Raw genomic sequence first — 23,992 nt, 5'->3', positions numbered from 1 at the left:
GCCCCTCAAAGACCGCCACCTCCTAATCCCCAGAACTTGTCAAGTGTCAGGTGATGAGGCAGAGGAGAATGGAGGTTGCCATGGCATTAAGGTTGCTAATCAGCTGACCTTACAATAGGGGCGAGTCTACACCATCCAGGCAAGTCCAGTGTAATCGCAGGGTCCTTACCAGTGGAAGAGGGAGAAATCTGGGGAGTCAGAGGGAGATGCAGTGTGAGAAGAACTTCACCCACCATTGCTGGCGTTGAAGATGGAGGAAGCCAAAGATAAAAACAGCTTCTAGACTCTGGAAAAGGCAAAGAAACAGACTCTCCCCTGGTGTTCCTGGAAAGAAACACAACCCTGCTGACATCTTGGTATTAGCTCAGTACAATCCATGTCAGACTTCTGCCCTCCAGAACTGCAGAATAATCAATTTGTGTTGTTTTAAGCCACTGTCTGTGTAATGTGTTAAAGGAGCAATGGGAAACGAATACACCCTCCTTCCTTTGTCCCCCTACACTCACTCCTGTCCTCACTCACTGTTCAACAGATTGAATGAGCCAGTTCCACTGGTGATACTTGGCATATAGGAAAGAATCCAAAATAAACATGACCCCTCTTCTCAAGAGGGAAGACAGCCACTAGAACAATAATTACATTCTTCCCTTTGGTACTGCTTGAATTTGCTGTTTGATTCTGTGAAGGAACTACCTTTTCAGAAACTTAAAAAAAAATTATTGTCGTACAGTCACTAAGTTGTGTCCAGCTCTTTTCGGCCCCATGTACTGCAGCACACCAGGCTTCCCTGTCCTTCACTATCTCCCAGAGTTTGTTCAAGCTCGTGTTCATCGAGTTGGTGATGCTATCCAACTATCTCAACCTCTTTCACCCCCTTCTCCTTTTGTCTTCAATCTTTCCCAGCAAATCACTCAAGTAAATGTGTAATTACAAACTGAAAATGACAAGGAATGAGACATGTTTGGAACTAGGAGAATGTGTAAATCAGAGAGATTCTAACTGGGAGAATGGAAAGAGCTTCTTAGAAGAAGTGCTATTTCAGCAGAGACAATGAAGAAAAGAGGGGAAGAGTTTACAGCATATGCAAAGGCACTGGGGTCAGATAGAGTGTGTTTTATTTGAAAAACTGAGACATCAATTTGGCCAGAGTATGTCTCCCAGCAGAAGCCCTCTGTCTGAGAAGAGCCACTATGGGACATCTAGGACTGTGGTTGCAAACCCAAGGGCCAATCAAAGCCAACCAAGTACTGTTAATGTGTGAGAAGGCCTGGGTGTAAGGCAGTAGGGGATGGTGGGGAGTGTGGTGAACTGGAGAAAATGTCCCATCTGAGAGGAGGGGGCGAGTTGCTATACCTCTTCTGTCCGTTGTTTCCAGGGGAGAACGCAGGTCCAGTGCTGCCAGACACTTCTACATTGCAACAGAAGCTGCAGATTTAGGTTTTTATGTGAAATATTCAATGTTAAATATTTGCATCTAATTTACATGAACATATATACACAGCTGTTAAGCTGCTAGATCACTTCAGTTGTGTCCGACTCTGTGTGACCCCACAGACGGCAGCCCACCAAGCTCCCCTGTCCCTGGGATTCTCCAGGCAAGAACACTGGAGTGGGTTGCCATTTCCTTCTCCAATGCATGAAAGTGAAAAGTGAAAGGGAAGTCGCTCAGTCGTGTCTGACCCTCAGCGACCCTATGGACTGCAGCCTTCCAGGCTCCTCTGTCCATGGGATTTTCCAGGCAAGAGTACTGGAGTGGGGTGTCATATACACAGAGCATCAGCCAAATAAAATCCATTGGTGGGCTGGCTTTGCCAGTGGGGCTACCTGTTTACCACCTCTATCCCAGAACTTTGGGCCTGAAAAGGTTCTTATAGATGACTGAGCCCTCAGTTCCTGCCATACACACACACTGGTCAGTTACAAGAATTGCAAGAAATTTTCATACAGCATCAAAATCTGGAATGATTCATATTATTTAATATGAAAGTAGATTCAAGTTGACCTCAGAATGATTCATATTATTTAATATGAAAGTAGATTCAAGTTGACCTCAGTAATAACAGTTATTGTTGTTTAGTCGCCCAGTTATGTCTGACTCCTTGCAACCCTGTGGACTGCAGCACACCAAGCTTCCCTGTCCATCACCAACTCCTGGAGCTTGCTGAAACTCATGTCAGTGTTGCCATCCAACCATCTCATCCTCTGTCGTCCCCTTCTCCTCTTGCCTTCAATCTTTCCCAGCATCAAGGTCTTATCCAGTGAGTTGGCTCTTCCCATCAGGTGGTCAAAGTATTGGATCTTCAACTTCAGCATCAATCCTTCCAATGAATATTCAGGGTTGATTTCTTTTAGGATTGACTGGTTGGATCACCCTGCTGTCCGAGGGACTCTCCAGAGTCTTCTCCAACAGCACAGTTCAAAAGCATCAATTCTTTGGCGCTCAGCCTTCTTTCAGAGAAGGCAATGGCACCCCACTCCAGTACTTTTGCCTGGAAAATCCCATGGACGGAGGAGCCTGGTAGGCTGCAGTCCATGGGGTCACTAGAGTCAGACATGACTGAGCGACTTCACTTTCACTTTTTACTTTCATGCATTGGAGAAGGAAATGGCAACCCACTCCAGTGTTCTTGCCTGGAGAATACCAGGGACGGGGAAGCCTGGTGGGCTGCCGTCTATGGGGTCACACAGAGTCAGACACGACTGAAGCGACTTAGCAGCAGCAGCTTTCTTTATGGTCCAACTCTCACTCCCATACATGACTACTGGAAAAACCACAGCTTTGACTAGACCGACGTTTGTTGGCAAAGTGATGTCTCTGCTTTTTAATATGCTGTCTAGGTTTGTCATAGCTTTTCTTCCAAGGAGCAAGCATCTTTTAATTTCATGGCTGCAGTCACCATCCACAGTGATTGTGGAGCCCAAGAAAATAAAGTCTATCACTGTTCACATTTTTCCCCCATCTATTTGCCATGAAGTAATGGAACTGGATACCATGATCTTAGTTTTCTGAATGCTGAGTTTTAAGCCAGCTTTTCTACTCTCCTTTTTCACCTTCCTTAAGAGGGTCTTTAGTTCCTGTTTGCTTTCTGCCACTAGGGTGGTGTCATCTGCATATCTGAGGTTATTGATATTTCTCCCGGCAATCTTGATTTCAGCTTGTGCTTCTTCCAGCCCAGCATTTCTCATGATGTACTCTGTATATTAGTTAAATAAGCAGGGTGACAATATACAGCTTTGACTTACTCTTTTCCCAATTTTGAACCAGTCCATTGTTCCATGTTCGGTTCTAACTGTTGCTTCTTGACCTGCATACAGGTTTCTCAGGAGGCACGTAAGGAGGTCTGATATTCCCATCTCTTTGAGAATTTTCTGCAGTTTGTTGTGATCCGCACAGTCAAAGGTTTTAGCATAGTCAATGAAGCAGAAGTAGATGTTTTTCTGGAATTCCCTTGCTTTTTTATGATCCAGCGGATGTTGGCAATTTGATTTCTGGTTCCTCTGCCTTTTCTAAATCCAGCTTGTACATCTGGAAATTTTTGGTTCACATACCGTTGAAGCCTAGCTTGAAGGATTTTGAGTATTACATTGCTAGCATGTGAAATGAGCGCAATTGTGCGATAGTTTGAGCATTCTTTGGCATTGCCCTTCTTTGGGATTGGAATGAAAACTGACCTCTTCCAGTCCTGTGGCCACTGCTGAGTTTTCCAAATTTCCTGCCATGTTGAGTGCAGTACTTTCACAGCATCATCTCTTAGGATTTGAAATAGCTCAGCTGGAATTTCATCACCTCCACTAGCTTTGTTCACAGTAATGCTTCCTAAAGCCCACTTGACTTCACATTCCAGGATGCCTGGCCCTAGGTGAATGATCACACCATTGTGGTTATCCAAGTCATTAAGACTTTTTTTTAAATACAGTTCTTCTGTGTATTCTTGCCACCTCATCTTATATATTCTGCTTCTGTTAAGTCCATACCATTTCTGTCCTTTATTGTGCCCATATTTGCTTGAAATATTCCCTTGGTCTCTAATTTTTTTTGAAGAGATAGTCTTTCCCATTCTATTGTTTTCCTCTATTTCTTTGCATTGTTCACTTAACAAAGGCTTTCTTATCTCTCCTTGCTGTTCTTTGGAACTCTGCATTCAGTTGTGTATATTTTTCCCTTTGTCTTTCACCTTTCACTTCTCTTACTTTCTCAGTTATTTGTAAGGCCTCTTCAGATAACCATTTTGCCTTCTTGCATTTCTTTTTCTTGGGGATGGCTTTGGTCATCTCCTCCTATACAGTGATATGAACCTCCATCCGTAGTTCTTCAGGCACCCTATCAGATCTAACCCTTGAATCTGTTTGTCACCTCCACTGTATAATCATAAAGTGAAAGTGTTACTTGCTCAGTCGTGTCTGACTCTTTGAAACCCATTGGAACTGTACCCCACCAGGCTCCTCTGTCCATGGGATTTTCCAGGCAAGAACACTACAGCGGGTTGCCATTTCCTTCTCCAGGGGATCTTCTTGACCCATAGATTGAACCTGGGTCTCCCACATTGCAGATAGATTCTTTACCATCTGAGCCACCAGAGAAGCTGGTATAGTCATAAGGGATTTGATTTAGGTCATACCTGAATGATCTAGTGTTTTTCCACTACTTTCTTCAATTTAAGCCTGAATTTTACAACAAGGAGTTCATGATCTGAGCCATAATCAGCTCCAGGTCTTGTTTTTGCTGACTGTATAGAGCTTCTCCATCTTTGGCTGCAAAGAATGTAACCAATCTAATTTCAGTATTGATCATTTGGTGATGTCCATGTGTAGAGTCATCTCTTGTGTTATTGGAAGAGGATGTTTGCTATGACTAGTGTTTTCTCTTGGCAAAACCCTGATGGCCTTTGCCTTGCTTCATTTTGTACTCCAAGGCCAAATTTGCCTGTTACTCCAGGTATCCCTTGACTTCCTACTTTTGCATTCCAGTCCCCTGTAATGAAAAGGACATCTTTTTTTTTTTTTGGTGTTAGTTCCAGAAAATCTTGTAGGGCTTCATGAAACTGTTCAACTTAAACTTCTTTGGCATTACTGGTTGGGGCATAGACTTGGATCACTGTGATATTGAATGGTTTGCCTTGGAAATGAACCAAGATCATTCATTGTTCTTGATACTGCATCCAAGTACTGAATTTCAGACTCTTTTGTTGACTATGAAGGCTACTCCATTTCTTCTAAGGAATTTTTGCCCATAGTAGTAGATATAATGGTCATCTGAATCAAATTTGTGCATTCCCGACTATTTTAGTTCACTGATTCCTAAAATGTCAGTATTCAGTCTTGTCATCTCCTGCCTGACCACATCCAATTTACTGAACCTTCCAGGTTCCTTATGGCATCGGACTTCCACCACCAGTCACATCCACAGCTGAACAGTGTTTCTGCTTTGGCCCAGCCTCTTCATTCTTTCTGGAGCTATTTCTCCATTCTTCCTCAGTAACATGTTGGCCACTTACCAACCTGGGGGGCTCATCTTCCAGCGTCATATCTTTTTGCCTTTTCATACTGTCCATGGGAGTAGTTAAATGACTTGCCCATAATCACATAGGGCAGAGCAGGGATTTGAACTCAGGAAGTCTGGCCCTGGAGCCCCTTGTGTTGCTCTGCTGACTGATGCTGCAGGGGAAAGAGGCACTGCTTTTGCCTGGGGAGCTTGAGGCAGTACTCAAAATAAAGGCAGAGACTAACTGAGCTTTGCAGGATGTGTAGGAGTTGGACAGCACAAACACCAGAGGACTTGGCTGGTTACAGAGGTGGGAGTCACATGAGGACTAGGGACTGACAGATTCGAGACAATTTAGCTTTGCTACCAAGGGCAGACCACAGCTGAAATGACTCAGAAATGGTGTTTCACCATGGGAGCTAGGACCAGCTACCTGATTTGTTAAATTATGCAAAATGAGAAAGCTAAGGCCCTTGTTCAAAAATTATTAAGCAATTCAAGATCACAACATCAGAGCATTAGATCAAGCACAGGACCCCCTTTAGGGTAGTCCCCATGGAACTGGACAGGTCACACACCCATGAATCCAGCCCAGCTTGGGGCTGAGGGATTAAGCAGCCATTGGGTAGCCTCCTTCCAACTGCTGAGCCTGGACTGATTAAAAGGACTTGGCAGTAAGGTAATTACAAGGCCAGGAGGCCGTATGTGGTCATGAGGCCGAGTCTTCCTCAAGGATGAGGGAGCTGGACACAAAGTCCCCTAAGAAACAGGACTGAGAGACTTCCCTAGTGGACCAGTGGTTGAGAATCTGCCTGCCAAAGCAGGGAACACGGGTTCAATCCCTGGTCCGGGAAGATCCCACATGCCTCAGGGCAATTAAGCCCGTGCACCACAGCAACTGAAGCTTGCCTGCAGCAATGAAGACCCAGTGCAGCCTAAAATTAAAAAAAAAAAAAAAAAAGTAGGACTGAAGTTTAGGGTGCACTGACCGAGAAGGCATCTTTATTCTTAGAGTCTGGGGTCAGAAAAGCAAAGATATTGATGTTTCTGAAGCAGCCCTGAGCACATCAATCTTCAGACGCCCATGAGCCTGGAGCTTGGGTTGTTTACTTTGGCAGAACCTCCCAGGACAATTTATTTTTATCAATAAAACTTGGAGACTGTTGAGCCAAGCAGCCACGTGGGGAGAAGCAGGTTCCCAGAGTCTGTATGTCACTTCCTCGCCCTTGCGAGGTTAAAGACCAGGAAATCATGGCGGGAAAAGGAGGGGCTGTAGTGATCCAGGGTCAATGTGTGCACAGCTGTCCTGACTCTTGTCTTGGATATGAATGGACTCAGGACCAGCTACATAGGCGGTTTCCCACACTGAGGTTTTCTTTCCTTCTTCTTGCTCTGATCAGAACCTAGCCCCCTCAGTTTGGGGTGATGTCTATCAGAGGTTCTGACATTATCCTAATAGAAGTAATTCATACTAAGGTGTAAATGACTGAGTGGCTTGGTTCATTGGTACCTGCTCAGATTTTCAAAAATAGTCTAGTAAGGCAATTGAAGTCTCCCAGAATATATGGAATAACTCATTGATGGCTCAGGGCTTCACTCAGTATTCCTGCATTCCATCCCCTTTTCTCACTTTAAAAATGAAAGGGTAGGGGGCAGAACATGGGCTCTGGCATCAGCTTGGCCCATGTACAAATCTTACCCCTCTATTCCTGATCTGTGTGTTAATAGAAATTGTGACCTAGAACACTTCAACTTCTCTGAGCCTCATTTTCCCCAAGTGGGCGACAGAAATAATCAAGGACTCCTTCATTAGGTTGTTGGATTAAATAAAAAGATTTCTGAGCCCAGTAGCCTGGAGTAGGTCTTCAACAAATATCAATTCCTATTCCCTATTGCTTTCCTCTGACCTTAGAAAGCATGTTCTTAGAGGGTTGGGTCTGTGTCATGGACAGACTTGGCAAAATGTCATAGAAAGAATCCTGATTACACTGGAATCAGAGACCTGATTTCAGTGCTGAATGTGCTCTTGCCTTGCTGTGTGACCTTGGGCAAGTTGCTTACTCACCCTGGTCCCAAGTTCCTGTCCTGTAATAACATGAAAGTGATATGTCCTCCCTTCAGGATTGGGGGAGCGGAGGTAAAGGAGATAATGCCCATGAAACAATTAACACAGGGCCTCCACTCCCCCCAAAAAATCAATTCTCTCCTTAAAAAAAAAAAAAATATGGACTCAGTTTTCCTCCTCAAGAAAATGAGGATAATGCCTCCGTAGCTCCCATCTCAAAAAGTGCCTCTGACGCCACGTGAAATAATGTGACCATTGGGAATAAAGACCATTAGGAATGGGGGAGAAGACAGTGTTAATACTGTCATGAGACGTGGTGCGATGTTTTAACCTTCCTGGAGACCTGACTCTTGATTCCTGGATGGTGGCCCATGGGATTGGGTCTGACAGTTCGGGGCATATGTATCTTTTCCTCCCTCCCTCCCTGCCTCCCTCCCTTCTCTCTATCCCTTCCCTTCCCCCACCTTCTTACTTCCCTCCCTTTGTCCCTCCCTTTCTCTTTCTCTTTGCTTCTTTTTTCCTTCCTTTCTCCTTCCCTCCCACCCTCCCCTCTTTCCTTCCTTCCTTCCTTCCTTCCTTCTGTTTTGCCGTGAACAGAGTTATTAATGGGCCCTTGGCAGAGCAAGTTAATTTCTTTTATTTCCTAATTAGGTAAAAAGGACAAGCACCACATTGGCACTGGTGGCACTGGTTCAGCATGGAGAACACTGACCCGACCTCAGGGTAGATGAATTCAGACTTTAAAAAAATTAGTGCGTTTCAGAATATTCAGTGAGCTCAGCAAATGTGAGTCTAGGCAAAGGAAGAAAAAAAAAAAAAAAAAAAAGAAAATCAGAGGAGAGGACAAGAAAGGAGGAAAGATTTAGTTGAGGTCATCTTTCCCTTTTACTAAGAAGAGTGGGAGACAGAGGCAGTCTAGAATCCTCTGATAAAACAATTCCATCACCGTGACCTCAGGTGGCCAGGAGAGGTGTAGCTGGTTCAAGAAGCCGTTTCATTAAAAAAAATAAAAATAAAAAACCACTGTTCGTATTCTAGGAGTGTTCTTTTGATAAGACAAGCAATGCCCCACTGATCTAAACTTATCAGCCATTTACACTTTGGCATGACTTACTCCAATTAGGTTTATCCTTTGATATTTAACTGAAATCATTAGCTAGGCACCTGACCCTTCGAGTGAGTTCTCTAGAGGATGAAGGGGCTTATGTGAGTCTAGTGGCTGATGGAATAACCACTTTTCTTTCCCTCTTTGTCCTCTTTCTCCTTCCCCTCCTGCTCCTTCTTTTTCTCCTTGTGCTTTTCCTCTTCCTTCTTCTTTGTAAGGGACATTTCTAAAACTTGTACCTTATATCTTGGTACTCTGAGAGGTACTTACATCCATCCTGGAAGGCAGTCTCTTACCCGATCTTCTCATCTCTAACAAGGGTAATGGTGTCTTTAAAGCAGATAGTTTTTAATAAAGCTATTCTGTAGATACTATAATAATGGATACATATCATTATACAGCTGACAAAACCCGTAGAATGTGCAACGGCAACAGTGAACCCTGATGTAAACTCTGGGCTTTGGGTGATGATGCGCCAACGTGGGTCCATCGATTATAACAAGTGTACTACTCTGCGGGGGGTGATGACGCGCCAACGTGGGTCCATCGATTATAACAAGTGTACTACTCTGGGGGGGGATGTTGATGGTGGGGGAGGTTGTCGAGGGGCAGGGAGATCTAAGAACTCTGTGTACCTCTTGCTCAATTTTGCTGTGAACCTAAAACTTCTCTAAAAAACAAAGTGTTGTGTTTTTTTTTTTTTTAAGTAGACAGTTCCAAATAAACCTGTTTAGACCTTGGTAGGGAAACTCAGGTTTTCTTTTACTCTTTTCATCTACATCCTTTCCTGCCTCCCCTCAGGAGGAGTAGATTGAGATAAGGAGCAGGGTTTGAAGCCCAGCTCCCTGCCAGTGGCGGACAAGTCTCCTCCCCTCTGGGAGCCTCAGTTTCCCCATCTGGCAAAAGACACGGAGCTGCGGAAAGATGCCTACAGAACACCTGATAAGATAAACAACACCCAGCTGGTTATTCCGTCAGCCGCTCGTGTGTTACTGTTCCGGTGGGTCACTGCTCTTGTGTCTTTCAGAGGCGAATCTGGAGCCGGGAAAACAGAAAACACAAAGAAAGTCATCCAGTACCTGGCCATGGTGGCCTCCTCCCACAAAGGCAAGAAGGATACGAGCATCACGGTGAGTGGCAGCTCCTGTCCTCTGGCCGCAACTTGGCAGATGGGCCTTGGGCTCCAGGGCTGACCAGGTAGAGAGAGCACCATTGGGAAGGCCAGGACCCCGCGTTATAAGGACTCAGGACTGTTTTCCCTGTCCTTCCCCAGACAGCTCACTGGAGGGATTTTTCTTCATCCTGGGTGGTCCTGTTGGATCTAGGCGATTCCTCACTTTGGCCAGGATCGTCTCCTGTTCTGTGAACTGGGAGGAGGAGTTTTGATTGACATCAGAGCTTCTCGCTTGCGGCATCACTGTCATTTTGGACTGGATAATTCTCTGCGGTGGGGCTGTCTTATGCCCTGGAGGATTTTTGGCAGCACCCCTGGGCACTCCCCACTGGAGGCTGGTGGCAGCCCCTCCCCTCGGTTATGACCACCAAGAATGTCAGGTGCCCCCTGGGGGGTGCGGTCACCCTGATTGAGAGCCACTGCCTGAACTGAATCGCTGTAAATTCCCTAGTGTTGAGGCATACCTGTCATTCCTCTACGTGTGCCTCCAATGGGAACCCCAGGGGATGGGAATATGGGTGTCACTCAGTGTATGAGCTTTGGTCCAGTGCCCTTGACTGAGCATCTGCTGTGTGCTAGGCACTGCTAGTATGGGGCCCATCGATGAGTCTGAGTTATTCTCAACACTGAGCTTCTGGACTCATGAGAAAGAGAGAGCGTAAACCATCAAATAAGGTCAGTCGATTAAGGAAAAGAAGAGCAGGTTTCTAGAATCATCCCTTCCTGGGGCCATCCCTCTTTTCCTTCTCGGCCTTAGCCTGGCCTCATCTATCCCAGTGGAGGCAACAAGCAATGGGGCTGCTGGAAGGACCTGCCAGCGCCTCCCTCCGAAGGTTTGGGGCTGGGGCGATGGATGGCAAAGGAGGCCTGAAGCAGGCTTGGGGTGTCACTGGTTCCTGCCACTCTGGATCTAGCTTCTGGGGCTCAGAGGTGACGCTGGAGAAGCCACAGAGACCAGCCTGTCTGGAGGCCCTTGGGGATCTGGGGCAAGCCCCGGTTGTAGCTTGGGGAACTTTCCTCCCTCCAACAGGTGCAGGAAGCCCGAGATGCAGCATCCACACTGCCTCTGGTGTGGTGTATGGAACAAAGAGCCCCAGAGTTTATGCAGCAGCCGAACACTGCCTCCCACTGCCTTTCCTTTCCCTAGAATAGTAAAAGGAAGAAATAATTCTAATGACAGATCTTTGTCAAGCGCCTACTATGTGCCAAACACTTTTTTTCCTCTGCGTGTGAGAAGGTATCTCAGACAGCATCTCGTCGGATACAGTTTTAAAGAGCACGCTTTGGTCCCAGCAATTTTAAAAAACCTTTGAAAATGTCTGACTCTCTTAAGAAATTAGAAAAGAAAGCAAGTAAAGCAGAAAGGAAATTGAATCCAAGAAAAGCTGCTGCTTTTCTCAGTTGGAGGATCTTGGAAAATCCGGGCTGTCTTGGGCGGGGTGGGGATTGAAATCGTATATTCTCCAGACCCTGATGGAAATAACACTGACGTTTGTTTTATACTGTATTGTCCAACCACAGCAAGGCCCATCTTTTGCCTACGTGAGTAACTGAGAGTGTTTTCCTGGTGTGGACGGGAGGCACGGAGTGTATTTAGATGTGCATGCCCCTGTTGCACCCACTGAGCCCGGTAGCCAATGGAAGACTGGGCTAGATCCCCGAACCTACAAACTCACTGAAATACCGTCCTGCGGGTGTCCGATGCCACCCGGCGGGGTGGGGCGTGTGGGCGCATCGCCACCCGCAGGACTCCCACCGGAATCCCCAGGGTTGTCCTCTAGCCTGGAATGGATTTTCCCCAGTTCAGAATGAACGTCACATTACCCTTCTCACCAAGGTGTCCACCACCGGGGTATCCCTGATTGGAAGGCCTTGGAGATGTCTGTCCCGTCTGGTTGAGCTTTTGAGGACCTTGTGGCCCTAAAGCTTTCCTGGCTTGACTGACAGTCAGTTAATGGCACTGCTGTGGCATGCCTTTGTCTCCCCTCCCTGCCGTCATCCCTACATTCCTCCCCTGAGGCCTGTTCCCTGTGCACTGGTGTGTCTTCCTCTGCATGTGTGTGCAGTGCGTGTCTGTCTTTGCATGCCGGTTGCTTGACCCAAGGCTCCAGAAACGGAAGTCCTGGGGTTCACGATGCACTAGCTTCGGTGGCATGGTAAGGCCCCAGCTATGCGACACCCAACCAGGCCCTGCTCAAACCTCTGCATATACAAACTCATCTCTTAACGCAGAGCTTGGGGGCTGGTGTACGGGCCCCAGTCTGGAAGAGACCCTGAGATCAAGAGGTCCTAACGTGTTCTAGGGTCACACAGTCCATCTTAGTTAGATGGGGGCGGCAGCATCATGAGTGCATCAGGAGAATCAGGCTTCTTCTTTGGGATTTGCTCCTGTGTGACTTTGGCCAAGTCGCTTAACTTCTCTGGGTCATTGTCTCATCATCCATAAAATGAGTGATTTGGACCAGATCGCCTGAGAAGGATCTTTTGGCCCCACCAGCTGGAACTCCCATTCTAGAAAGGGGACTTTCTTGGGGGATACTGAGACCCCAAGTTTGTGTTGACAAAAGTGACCCCTTTAGTCTTCTCCCCACTAGTCAAGCAAAGCCCTCCTTGTAAATTTCCACCATTCCCAATCATGGAGATTCCATTGTGGCTGCGATTTTCACAGAGATGACACTTCCTGTCCATCTTCTTTGGGATCTGCAAAGGAGGGCTTGTGTGACTAATAAACACAGAAATAAACAGTAGCTTCTTGTTCTGTTCCTTTAGGGACAGTCACCCACGGTGCCCCCCTGATGCACAGCAGAGGGGAGAAAGCCATGCACTCACCTTCTCTTTCTAGAATGTTTCCCAGGTTCTTTTTAGCCTAGTCCAGCTGCCCTGAAAAAAGAAAAGAAAAAAAGACAGGGGAACCAGCAGAGAAAACAGGAGAAAACCCCTAGGACCCACACTTCCCAGCCTGGCCTGAAGGAGGAGCTGCCGGGAGAGCCGCTGGGCCAGTCTGCAGCTGCCGTGTTGCGGGGCTAGGCAAAGAGCAGCTCATTGCTTCCTGGCATGATTTACCTCGTTGGCCCTTTCCTGCCGCAATTAATCACGTGACCGCATTTGTGCACAGGAGCCCCCTCAGAGGGGGCCAGTGGGCTGTGTACAGTCTCAGCTGCATTTAACCCGATGAATGGAGCTCAGGCAACCCGCTTTGAGGCTTTGTTCTGCAGTTGGTTCAGAGTATTCCTGGTGGGTTTTGTGCATTCCTTATTTGTCTTCCCTAGGAGACTTCAGAAAACTGGTCCTGAGACAGGAAAAGTTGCAACTTTAAAAAATGCACTAAAGCCTTCATAAGTGTTGTAGCGGTCTAGCTTGAAGAGGCTGCTTGTCAAACATTAGCAGTAGCAGGACTGCCATGTGCAGCGGGGCAGGTTGTGCCCTGCACAATTCCATGGATTCACTATGATGTCAAGGACATCCCAGGGTTGTCAGTGCCAGAGTTCAGCGTGTCCCGTAGATGAGCAGGCCCTATCTTCTAGGGGACAGGTGTCGCGGCTGTAACAGAGCTCATCCATTTGTTTCTCTTCTGAAATCCTCGAGTAAATTTGGATATTAGCACTGGGGTCTCAGAATGGATAGGTAATAGGACAGGAGAGAACCCGTGGGTCAAGGGCAGAGTTTTTTGACAACCTCTGTCCAGGGCAGAACTGTTACTGCCTGCATCACTTTCTCTAATAACTGCGTGTGAATGAATTTTAGGGTGAGCTGGAGAAGCAGCTTCTACAAGCAAACCCCATCCTGGAGGCCTTTGGCAACGCCAAAACGGTCAAGAACGACAACTCCTCCCGATTCGTAAGTGGTCAAGCTACATGAGTTTTCTGGAGAAGGCTTGGGTCCCCCGGTGTCCCCTCCTGCCTGAGAACGCAGAGTGCGTGTGTGTGCATGGGGCATCTGAGGCTTAAGGGATGGAGGTGTGTGTTACATTTCGCTCTGTGACTCCAGTCCTGTCTTAAACTTACCACCCTGTGGGTGTTCCAGCCACTCACTCCCTCATTCATTCATTCACTATTCATGCAACAAATATTCATTGAGCGCCTGCTGTATACTCGGCTCCCTGTTAGAATTTGACATTCATAATTCATTCAGTAAACATTTACTGAGCATTGAGCACCTAATATACAACTGCTAGACACTTGTATACAATACTCATTCATTTATTCAGCAAAACATGCATTGAGCACCTACTGTATACCAAGAACATGCAAGTTTCAACACATTTATTAAGCACTCGCTGTATACATCCATACAGGCATTTTTATATACATCATTCTCTCTCTTCATTTATTTGGATCATTTTTATTAAGTACCTACTGTATACCAGACCTTGAACTGGACTCAGAATCACAGCAAACAATTCAGATGTGGTTCCAGCCTTCACAAAGGCAAATAGTCAGTGAGGCAGAACTTCCCACACCGGCTTTCCCAGGCTTCATGGGCCCCTCTCCTTTCTCACTTGAGCCTAATGGGGTCAGGGGAACCCTGAACTTGGGTGGTTGATGATACTTAGACAATAATCATTTTGTTGTACAGAAGAAGTGGGACCTCCATAGGAGACTCAGAAAGATAATTTCATGAAGAAATTTATTGGAAAGATTGTATCTGAATTCCATTAATAAGGGGGACCATACTGATTTGTGGGTGCCCCTCTGAATGCTCCCTGATTTCTCTTCCCCTACTTTACTGCAGCATGGGGTTGAGGGACAAGGCTGGGGACCCCACTGTGAACTGTGTTTTCCTGTTGGCAGGGCAAATTCATCCGCATCAACTTCGATGTCACGGGTTACATCGTGGGAGCTAACATTGAGACGTGTATCCTTTGCTAAGCCTGGGCCACCTGGGATCCCCCTCCCTGGTACCACCCACCTCCTGCCCAGAGCCCCAAGGGACCTGAAAGGCACAAGAGCCATCTCTGTCTCCAGCACTTGGGTGCCATCCAGAACAACTCTTCCCTGGTTGTTTTCGCTTAAGAACAAGCCTTGTAGTGTGGTGGTCCCTTGGTTTGGAGACCTCAAGCAGCCTGTATTTGATTCTGGGTGGACCTCTCCCTAGCTGAGTGATCTTGGGCTAGTTACTCAACCTCTCTGTGCCTCATCAGTGAAACGGGGATGCTAATAATACCTGCCTCAAGTGAACTGATTCATGTAATGCTTTTAGAGGACTTCCCTGGTGGCTCAATGGTAAAGAATCCACCTGCAAGGCAGGAGACATAGGTTTGATCCCTGGGTCGGGAAGATCCCCTGGAGAAGGGAATGGCAGTGCACTCCAGTCTTCTCGCCTGGAGAATCCCATGCACAGAGGAACCTAGCTGGCTACAGTCCATGGGGTTGCAAAAGAGTTGGACAAGACTGAGCAGCTAACACACTAAAGCTTTTAGAATCATGACAGAATAAGGGCTAGTTAAGTATTGGCTAGAGCTTCCTTGGTGGCTCAGATGGCCAAGAATTTTGCCTGCAGTGCAAGAGACCTGGGTTCGATTTCTGGGTCGGAAAGATCCCCTGGAGAAGGAAATGACAACCCACTCATCCACAAGTACTTCACTTCATCCTTAACGAGCCAGGGTTCAAGGCCAAGCCCAGACCCCTTGTCCTTCTTAGGAACAGAGCGGCTCCAGCCCACAAATAGGATGTCAGTGGAAATAGAACTTTCCCAGAGCAACAGCCTGCTTCTGGCAAAGCAAACCGAAAGCTATTTCTGTAAATCTAAGGAATCAGAATTCCACCAGCCCACCAGTGCCCACTCATGCATCCCAGTGGGGGCTCAGGGTATGGCTGGGGTCACCTGACCATGCACCATCCCCACCTCCCCAGAGTTGGGCCAGGACTAAATGAGATACAGCAGAACACATACTAGTCTCCAGTGGGGGATAAAGAGACCATGAAGAGCCTTATGTAGGCTCAGAACAGGTATGGCCACCAGCTGAGTTAAGTTTTCTGAAGTTTCTGGATTTGGGAATTACAGATGAGTTTGTGGCCCTAGCCACTCCCTTCTTCCGGGATCTTCCCAACCCAGGGATTGAACCCTGGTCCTCCTGCATTGCACGCAGATTCTTAACCATCTGAGCCACCAAGAAAGCCCACAATTATGAAGCCTTGAGAGGAGAAATTGCCTGGAAAATCCCATGGGCAGAGGAGCCTAGTGGGCTGCAGTCCATGGGGTCGCTAGAGTCGGACACGACTGAGCGACTTCACTTTCACTTTTCACTTTCCTGCATTGGAGAAGGAAATGGCAACCCACTCCAGTGTTCTTGCCTGGCGAATCCCAGGGATGGGGGAGCCTGGTGGGCTGCTGTCTATGGGGTCACACAGAGTCGGACATGACTGAAGTGACTTAGCAGCAGCAGCAGAGAGGAGAAATTAGTGCCCATGACCTGACATAACAGAGCAGGGAGGACACAGTCTAAACCAGTGGATTTGGGGACACAGAGAAGAAATGATTATTCATTCTTCGGTGGTTAGCATCTTGGCAGATTTTGTCAAATAGAATGGTTCTTATATGCGGGAAATCCACCTGGTATGACAGCCTAGCCTCCTGTGTGGCTCCCACCATCCCCACGTCCCCATGGTCTCCATCCCTCCCCCAACAGCAGAACGGCTCTCCTTAGATTAATCAGTGGGCGTGTTTACAACATCCTAAGGCTCAGTTGCTAGTGAGCTGAGTCAAGGTCACTCAGCCAGCCAGAGCTGGCACCCAGCTCTCTGAAGCCCAGACCCTCGGCTGAGGTAGTTTCGGCCACTGCAAACACTTGGCTTCGCTGCTTCCTAACTGTGTCCTCCTGGGAAATGAAATGAGCCTTCCCCGAGCTTCCCTGGGCCTCGGTTTCCCCTAGATTGAAAATGCCAGCAATATTCACTCTTAGTTCCTAGGATAGTTTGTGAGGTTTAAATGAGACAATGGAAAAATGGTACAGATGAACCAGGGCAGGAATAGAGATGCAGACATAAAGAATGGACATGTGGACACAGTCGGGGAGAGAGAGGGTGGGACGAAGTGGGAGACTGGGATTGATGTATACACACACACACCACGTGTGAAATAGGTAGCTAATGGGAACCTGCTGTAAAGCACAGGGAGCTCAGCTCCATGCCCTGTGAAGAACCAAGGTGGGTGGGAGGTAGATCCAAGAGAGAAGGGATGTATGTATACTTATCGCTGATTCATGGGGTTGCAAAGAATCGGACATGACTGAGCAACTGAACTGAACTGAACTGAACTGATAGCTGATTCACTTCGTTGTATAGCAGAAACTAACTCCATATTGTAAAGCAATTGTATTCCAAGAAAGAAAAGCAAACGAGAAAATGCATGTCAACATTTAGCACAGGGATTAACAGACCATAGAGGGTGTAATTATTTTTACTCTGTAATATCTAAAGACAGTTCGCTCTACAGAAGAGAAGTTGGTGATGGTTGTTGGGGAAACGTCTCATTTCATACCCCTCCCAGAAGTCTTTCATCCTGGAGTCTCTTGACTCCTGTCTTTTTATACTTTTTTAACCCGCTTTGTTCCCCTCACTTCTCTCTGGCACTGGGGCCAGCCAGCAGCACCTAGCAGTCTCATTTTGAATTATGAGCCAGAACTGGAAGGTCAGTTCATGTGGACCGATGGCTTGATCTGCTTCAGCAATCAGAGTTCTCAAAACTCTCCAGGGAGCTTCTCCCGGATTCTGGAGATTTCCCCTCCAGCAGTTGATGTGCCAGAGCTTGGGGAGGAAGGTCATCTCCCTGCAAGAGAAGCACATGTGGTAACCCTGGAATTAATTCTGTGTTGTTGTTGATCAGTAGCTCAGTCATATCCAACTCTTTGTGACCCTCTAGACTGTAGCACTCCAGGCTCCCCTGTTCTTCACTATCTCCTGGAGCTTGCTCAAACTCATGTCCATTGAATTAGATGGTGGTGCCATCTAACCATCTCATGCTCTGTTGCCCCCTTCTTCTCCTGCCCTCAATCTTTCCCAATAACAGGGTATTTTCCAATGAATCAACTCTTCACATCAGGTGGCCAAAGTATGGGAGCTCCAGCTTCAGCATCTGTCCTTCCAATGAATATTCAGGGTTTTTCCTTTCCTTTGAGATTGACTGGTTTGATTTCCTTGCTGTCCAAGGGACTCTCAAGAGTCTTCTCCAGCACAGCATTTCTAGAATTCTTAACTCCTCCCAAACCAGATCTGCTGGAAAAGTCACGTGCGATTCGCCAAGCCAGAGACGAGAGGACCTTCCACATCTTTTACTATCTGATTGCTGGAGCCAAGGAGAAGATGCGAAGTAAGTGATGAGCAAGGACATGTGCTGGGAGACCTCAGCCCTCCCTTCCATCATTTTCCAGGATTAATTGATAGCTATTAAAACAGAGTCTGAGATCCTGCCAGGGAAAGAGTTACACATCTCTGGGCAGCATCTCCTCATCTCCTTGGAGTGAATGAATGTGGCTTCTGTCAGTCATGTGCATTTACTGAGCATCTACTATGTGGCATAGCAGATGTGTTTCAGTTAGGCATTAAATATTTAAGTAATAATTAGACTGGGTGACATCAAGTCCAAATAGACGCAATCTGTGTCTTCTAGGAGGGGAGAAAGACAATTGCCAGGTACTTGCCTGGTGGCGCAGTGGATAAGAATCTGCCTGCCAGCAGGGGGCACAGGTTCGTCCCCTCATCTGGGAAGATCCCCTATGTCATGGAGGAACTAAACCAGTGCTCCACAAGAGAAGCCACCACAAAGAGAAGCTGGAGCGTTACAACAAAGAGTAGCCCCCGCACCCGCAACTGGAGAAAGCCCACACACAGCAGCAAAGACCCAGTACAGCCAAAAGTAAATTAAGTAAATAATTTTTAAGAGATAGTTGCCATATTTGCAAGTTTATAAAACTTGCAGGTATTTGAGATGCATTCTGATTTCATAAGGAATTTTGTAGTGGCTCCAAGCACTTTTCGTTATACCTGTTTTGAAAGTAACTTTGAAGTGGTCTTTTCGTAGGGCGGGGTCAACTATATTTTTCTATAACGAGCCAGATAGTAAATCTCTTAGGCTCTGTAGGCCACATGGTTTTTGTCACAGCCACTGAGCTCTGCCTTTGTAAGTGCAGAAGCAGCCATAGGCAATGCTAAACCAGTGGGCATAGCTGTATTATGGTAGAATTTTACTTACAAAAATAGGAATACACACTGTGCTGTAGTTTGCTGCTCTCTGTTGTAGGAAAAACATTTTTCACATAGAAACACTATACTGTATGCCAGACTCCAGTAGAAAATTATATAATATGTTCTAGGCATGCAGAAGAATTAATCTTTACTAACTCTGAAAAAAGGAATATACCTGTCATATAGGTACATAGTATGCTCTACATTATAGTAATAAGTTTAAATCCTAAATTTTAGGAGAACAGTACAAGTTTTGCTTCCCATCATTTTTGTGACCTGGGGTTAGTTATTTTGCTAGGAAAATTACCAGAAGTATGCCTGGACCTTTGCTGTGATGAGGTGTATTGTAACGTTCCACCACTAGAGGGAGCAGCGTTCATGATTTGATCTTGATACTTGGCATCTGGGGAAATTTTGGATAAAAGTGGGGAGTGGAATGGATGTTACACAGTGGCAAATAGGTAAACTATCGGCTACAGCACAGATGCTGTGGGGTGGCCCAGAGAGAAATGTTTATATTTTTCTTCCATCTCTGTGCCACCAAAGTCAACAGTCTGGTTGTTTGGAAACGGGTTCAAGTTTTGTGCTCTGCCTCCAGTCTTCCAGAAATCGAGCAGGGATAAGGCTAACTAAAATTCCTAGGAACCACTTGTATACTTGATGATAGGTTTGGGAAGAGGTTAGGGTTTTAGAGAGAACTGAATATTTTTAAAGATATCCTCAGTCTGGATAATGAAATCTTGGCAAAGACTCAGATCCTTGTGACTTTAATCAAGCATTTCAGTTAATCCAAAGACTTGAGTTAACTGGCATCTTGGGTCAATTTAACCTCGACTTTATCAAGTAGCTTCCAAGTGACTTGACCCATGAAAGCCCTTCGCTTAAAAAGTAAAACATCTTGCTGAATTCCCTCCAAAAGTATAATCAAATCCAGCCTAATTAACGATTGATCTGAAAGAGGACACTTGATACATTGGAGTTTGTCATAAATGCAAATGGTGTAAGAAAAAAGAATAAATTATAAATTTGAGGGAGAAAGGGATGAATAACAACAAAGAAATGTAACTACAGAATACAGCTTTATAGAGAACAATATTTAATAAGTGTCATAAACAGAGAGTTGGCAAATGTTTTTACTAAAGGGCCAAATAGTCCATATAGGTTTTGAGAATCGCATGGTTTTTATTGCAGCTACTCAACTCTGGATGCCATTGTAGCATGAAAGCAGCCATAGACAATAGACAAGGAAATGGGGGTGCCTGTGTTTCAATAAAACTTTATTTATAAAGACAACCAGCAGACCAGATATGCCAACCCAGCAGGAAGTGAATGGGCAGTATCTAACCCATATCCAGAAGTAGTCATTAATATGATATATCAGTATAATATATAGTAAGCCTATTATATAGAGAAATAGTGATAACTACCAGGAAAAAAACAGTTAAAAGAGATAAAAAGCAGTTACTGTAGGTAACTACTATAGGTAGGAGTTGGATAAAGGATGGGACAAGCAATGGTGTTTTTATTATAAACCTTTTGATAGTAATAGTTTTTTTTCTCATAAAGTATTTGTTAAGTTTAACGTGTTTTATAAGGATAGGACAGAATCAACTATTACACAACATACGTAGAACAAAAATCACAGTGCTAACTAGATATCCAAAAAGATATGGTAAAATCATATATGGCTAGAGAATTATTTGATTATTAGAGAAGGAACACTGGGGTGATTCAGGAACAAATGCTGATGAACGTTGCAAAACAAGGGTGCCTTTCTCCTTCCTTGGGATGCTCGTGAAGTTCCTGTCAAATTCTATCCTACCAGTGATGACGAGAAGCTGCAAGTTGCATTTCTCAGGCTGTTAGTACCAGCTTCATATCTGTAGCTCAGTCACTGATATTTAAAATCTGTGTGCATGTTTAATTTTTATAAAAGTTTAATAAATGGATGAATAAATATTAATCTAACTTTTCAGACAGCTTTGTTCCTAAAGGCAAGATGCCTTTGGGAGACTGAGCTAAAGATGTTCCTTACTCTGAGTAGATGCCACTGTCCTGGCTAAGGAAGTGGGGCCAAGGCTGGATTTCAGTTGCAAGGCACCTTGGGGCAGTGCACGAGCTTCACCACTGTATGAGGCGGGTGGTGGCTAGTGATCACTTCTATGCAGTGAAACAGAGGGAAGCTTTGAACTGTCCAAGTCTCGGGAAGGGGAAAGAAATTATGATGGACCAGACCCTTTATCAGGTCCCTGTCTCCTGTTCAAAGTGGAAGTGTCTTTCCTGACCACCCCCCCATCTTCCTGTCCTTCTAGATGACTTGCTTTTGGAAGGCTTCAACAACTACACATTCCTCTCCAATGGCTTTGTGCCCATCCCTGCCGCCCAGGATGATGAGATGTTCAATGAAACCGTGGAGGCCATGGCCATCATGGGGTTCACTGAGGAGGAGCAGCTGTGTAAGTCTTTTCACCTTGGGGAGGGAGACCTGCTCTGGGTTCCTGCTCTGGGTACTGACCCCAGAAATGCTTTATCAAATGTCCAGGCTCTTGTTCAACTTGTCCAAAAGAATTTGGGCGAAAAACATGAGGTACTAAGGAAAAAAAGAAATGAACACACACACACACACACACACACACACTGAGGCTGAGGAGCAGAGGGAGCAGCGAAGCAGTTTATTTAGGGCAGAGTCGAAAGTTACACACTCAACACAGAGTGTAGGTGCCTTGCAAATGAGGGGTGCCCTGCAGGGTTTTTTTTTGATCCCCCTTTTATTTTTAGCCCTTTAAATAGGTGGGTCTTTTTGATTAAGGGTGGGATATTCATTGAGGGGAAGGTTGAAGTGTGGCCTGGATTGCATCCATAGCATCAGTCCCTGGTCTTGAGCACTTGTCTCTGAAGCCACTTTACATGACTTTAAGAGCTGTATTCCCTTAAGTTTCCCTTTACTAGTCAGGCTCCACACATGGAAGGTCAGATAGGGTCACTGGCAACCCCTGCACTTTCACTGCATTTCCCCCTCGGTTTTCTTGGTCAGAGCTTCTTGCTCATAGTCACAAAGTTTCTGTGCTAATGCCATTCCTCCATGAATCATGGCCTGATTAAGTGCAAAACAGGGAGGTCGCTTTGCCTTCCACCTGATGTCTGTGTATGAGGAGACCATCCTCGGGCCCAGCCCTGCCTTTCCGGCCTCAGTACCACTGGAATAAGTTAGGGACTTTTCTTTGGTCGGGACAGATTTCTGCTCTCTGAATTCCCCACTCAAAAAAATAAAAAAGGAAAAGAAGGAAAATTAGTATTACTTTAGGTGGCTTTTTGCTGTCTTAGAAAAGTGGCTATGTTAGGCCTCTTTTGGCCACAACTGACCAAATTGGCTTAAGCAAAAAGTAAAATGATTCGTTCATGTAGCTGGAAAATTCAGGGATACTGGCTTCATGAACAGCAAATTCTTGGGACTCTAAGAATGTCTTTGGAACTTGGTATCTCAGTAACCTTGTCTTTAAGTAGGTGATAGTTTCTGGGCAACAAAATCGCTGTTGCGGCTCCAGCCCTTACATCCATTGGGTTTATGTCCAGCAGAAATGAGCAGAGTGGATTCCTTGCCTGAGTCCCTTAATGAAGTCTCATTGCCTAGGTTGACATGCATAATCCTGAATTACTCACAATGAGCCAGGGTTGTAGAAAGCTCTATTACATCTCTTTGTTATGGTCTCTATTCCATTCTTGAAGCTGGAGGTAGAGAGGTTATTGGCCTTATCAAGAATAGGTAGGTGGAGGGGAGGGGAAGTAATTGCGGCAGTGGGTGTACTTGGGTTCTTCCTGGAAAGGCAGTTCTGGCGATGGGTCAGTATTGATCAATATCATCATACCAATGACCAAGAAACACATTTGGTTCTCAGACTAGGAAAGCTCACAGAGACATTCCTGGTTTCCATACTGTGCGAGAAACACGTTTCCTTCTGAATTAGGTATGCCTTAATATTTAAGATTAATCTCTTTGGGAAACACCAGGACAAGTGTGGAAATTTTCCCTCTCTTGCCATGTTCGCACCCTCTTTGAAGCCCCAGAACGAGGGCTACAGTTGCTAAAATGCAGGGCAACTGCATTTTGCAGGACGGGCAGCTCCTCCAGAGATAACTTGGGGCTGAAAACAAGAAGATTCCATGAGTCAGATAACAGATGGTGGGCCTTTGTGGCTTTTGGCTGGGATCCCACTTCAGAATCCAGTGCTTACAGCATCCCTTCCTGAATGACATCGGCTCTCCAAGAATGATTCATTTTATTTGGAACATGAGTTCATTTTACTTCTAATCTTTGCTTTTAGAAAAATGCAGCTGTTGACTAAGTACTTGCTTTGGGCCAGGTATTTGGTAAACTTCCCTTTTTAAAAAACGTACCAAAAATATACCAGAATGTTCAGTTTTATGTACATAATAAAAAACTGCAACAAACTAAAATATTAATTGATAGAAGATTTATTCAGTTATTGTTTGACCTTATGAAAGAAAACAATGAGTCCTTTCAGACATTACCTTATGTGGAAGTGCTTCTAATATATTTAAAGTGAAGACATCAGGGGACAAAACTGTCTGCTAAGTGCTTTATGCACATTATTTAATGTTGCAACAACCCTAGGAGATGACTGTTGTTACTGCAGTTTGCAAATGAAGAAACTGAGGCACAGAGAAGCAAAGATACACACAGAAGAGACACACAGCAAGTCACTGATGGGGCTGGGACTCATTCTTGGGTCTCATGGAATCCCAAACCCCACTTTATGATGTGCTGTGCTCTGTTTTTGTATGTGGGAAGGTGGGTTTTGTTCTATAAATTAAAAAAAAAGTCTATGTCAGAACCAAGGTATGGAAACCAAGGTTAGAAGGAACCCAGAATGTTCTACAATGTGGAGTCATTTTTTAGATGATAAGTGATGCAGAAACCCACCATGAGGCGGTGGTCCCTTCTCTAGTCCTTTTCCGTCGTCTG

General features: G+C 45.6%; 1 protein-coding gene across 3 annotated transcripts in view; it reads left to right on the top strand.

Moving 5' to 3' along the window:
* MYH11 (myosin heavy chain 11) overlaps window positions 1-23,992 on the top strand; it is a 127,623-nt gene that overhangs the window by 49,974 nt on the left and 53,657 nt on the right. For 2 of the 3 annotated variants that reach the window (XM_070779710.1, XM_070779712.1), the window contains exons 5-10: window positions 9,680-9,782; window positions 11,348-11,368; window positions 13,571-13,663; window positions 14,617-14,680; window positions 18,035-18,133; window positions 21,321-21,464. In XM_070779710.1, the coding sequence (XP_070635811.1) occupies window positions 9,680-9,782; window positions 11,348-11,368; window positions 13,571-13,663; window positions 14,617-14,680; window positions 18,035-18,133; window positions 21,321-21,464 (524 nt within the window). The remainder of the gene's footprint in view (window positions 1-9,679; window positions 9,783-11,347; window positions 11,369-13,570; window positions 13,664-14,616; window positions 14,681-18,034; window positions 18,134-21,320; window positions 21,465-23,992) is intronic. The other variant, XM_070779711.1, reaches the window with a different exon arrangement.

Source organism: Bos indicus, chromosome 25 (assembly GCF_029378745.1).
Source record: "Bos indicus isolate NIAB-ARS_2022 breed Sahiwal x Tharparkar chromosome 25, NIAB-ARS_B.indTharparkar_mat_pri_1.0, whole genome shotgun sequence".
Classification (NCBI taxonomy): Eukaryota; Metazoa; Chordata; class Mammalia; order Artiodactyla; family Bovidae; genus Bos; species Bos indicus.
The sequence above is the reverse complement of the archived record's forward strand: the minus strand, read 5'-3'. Positions and strand labels throughout refer to the sequence as shown.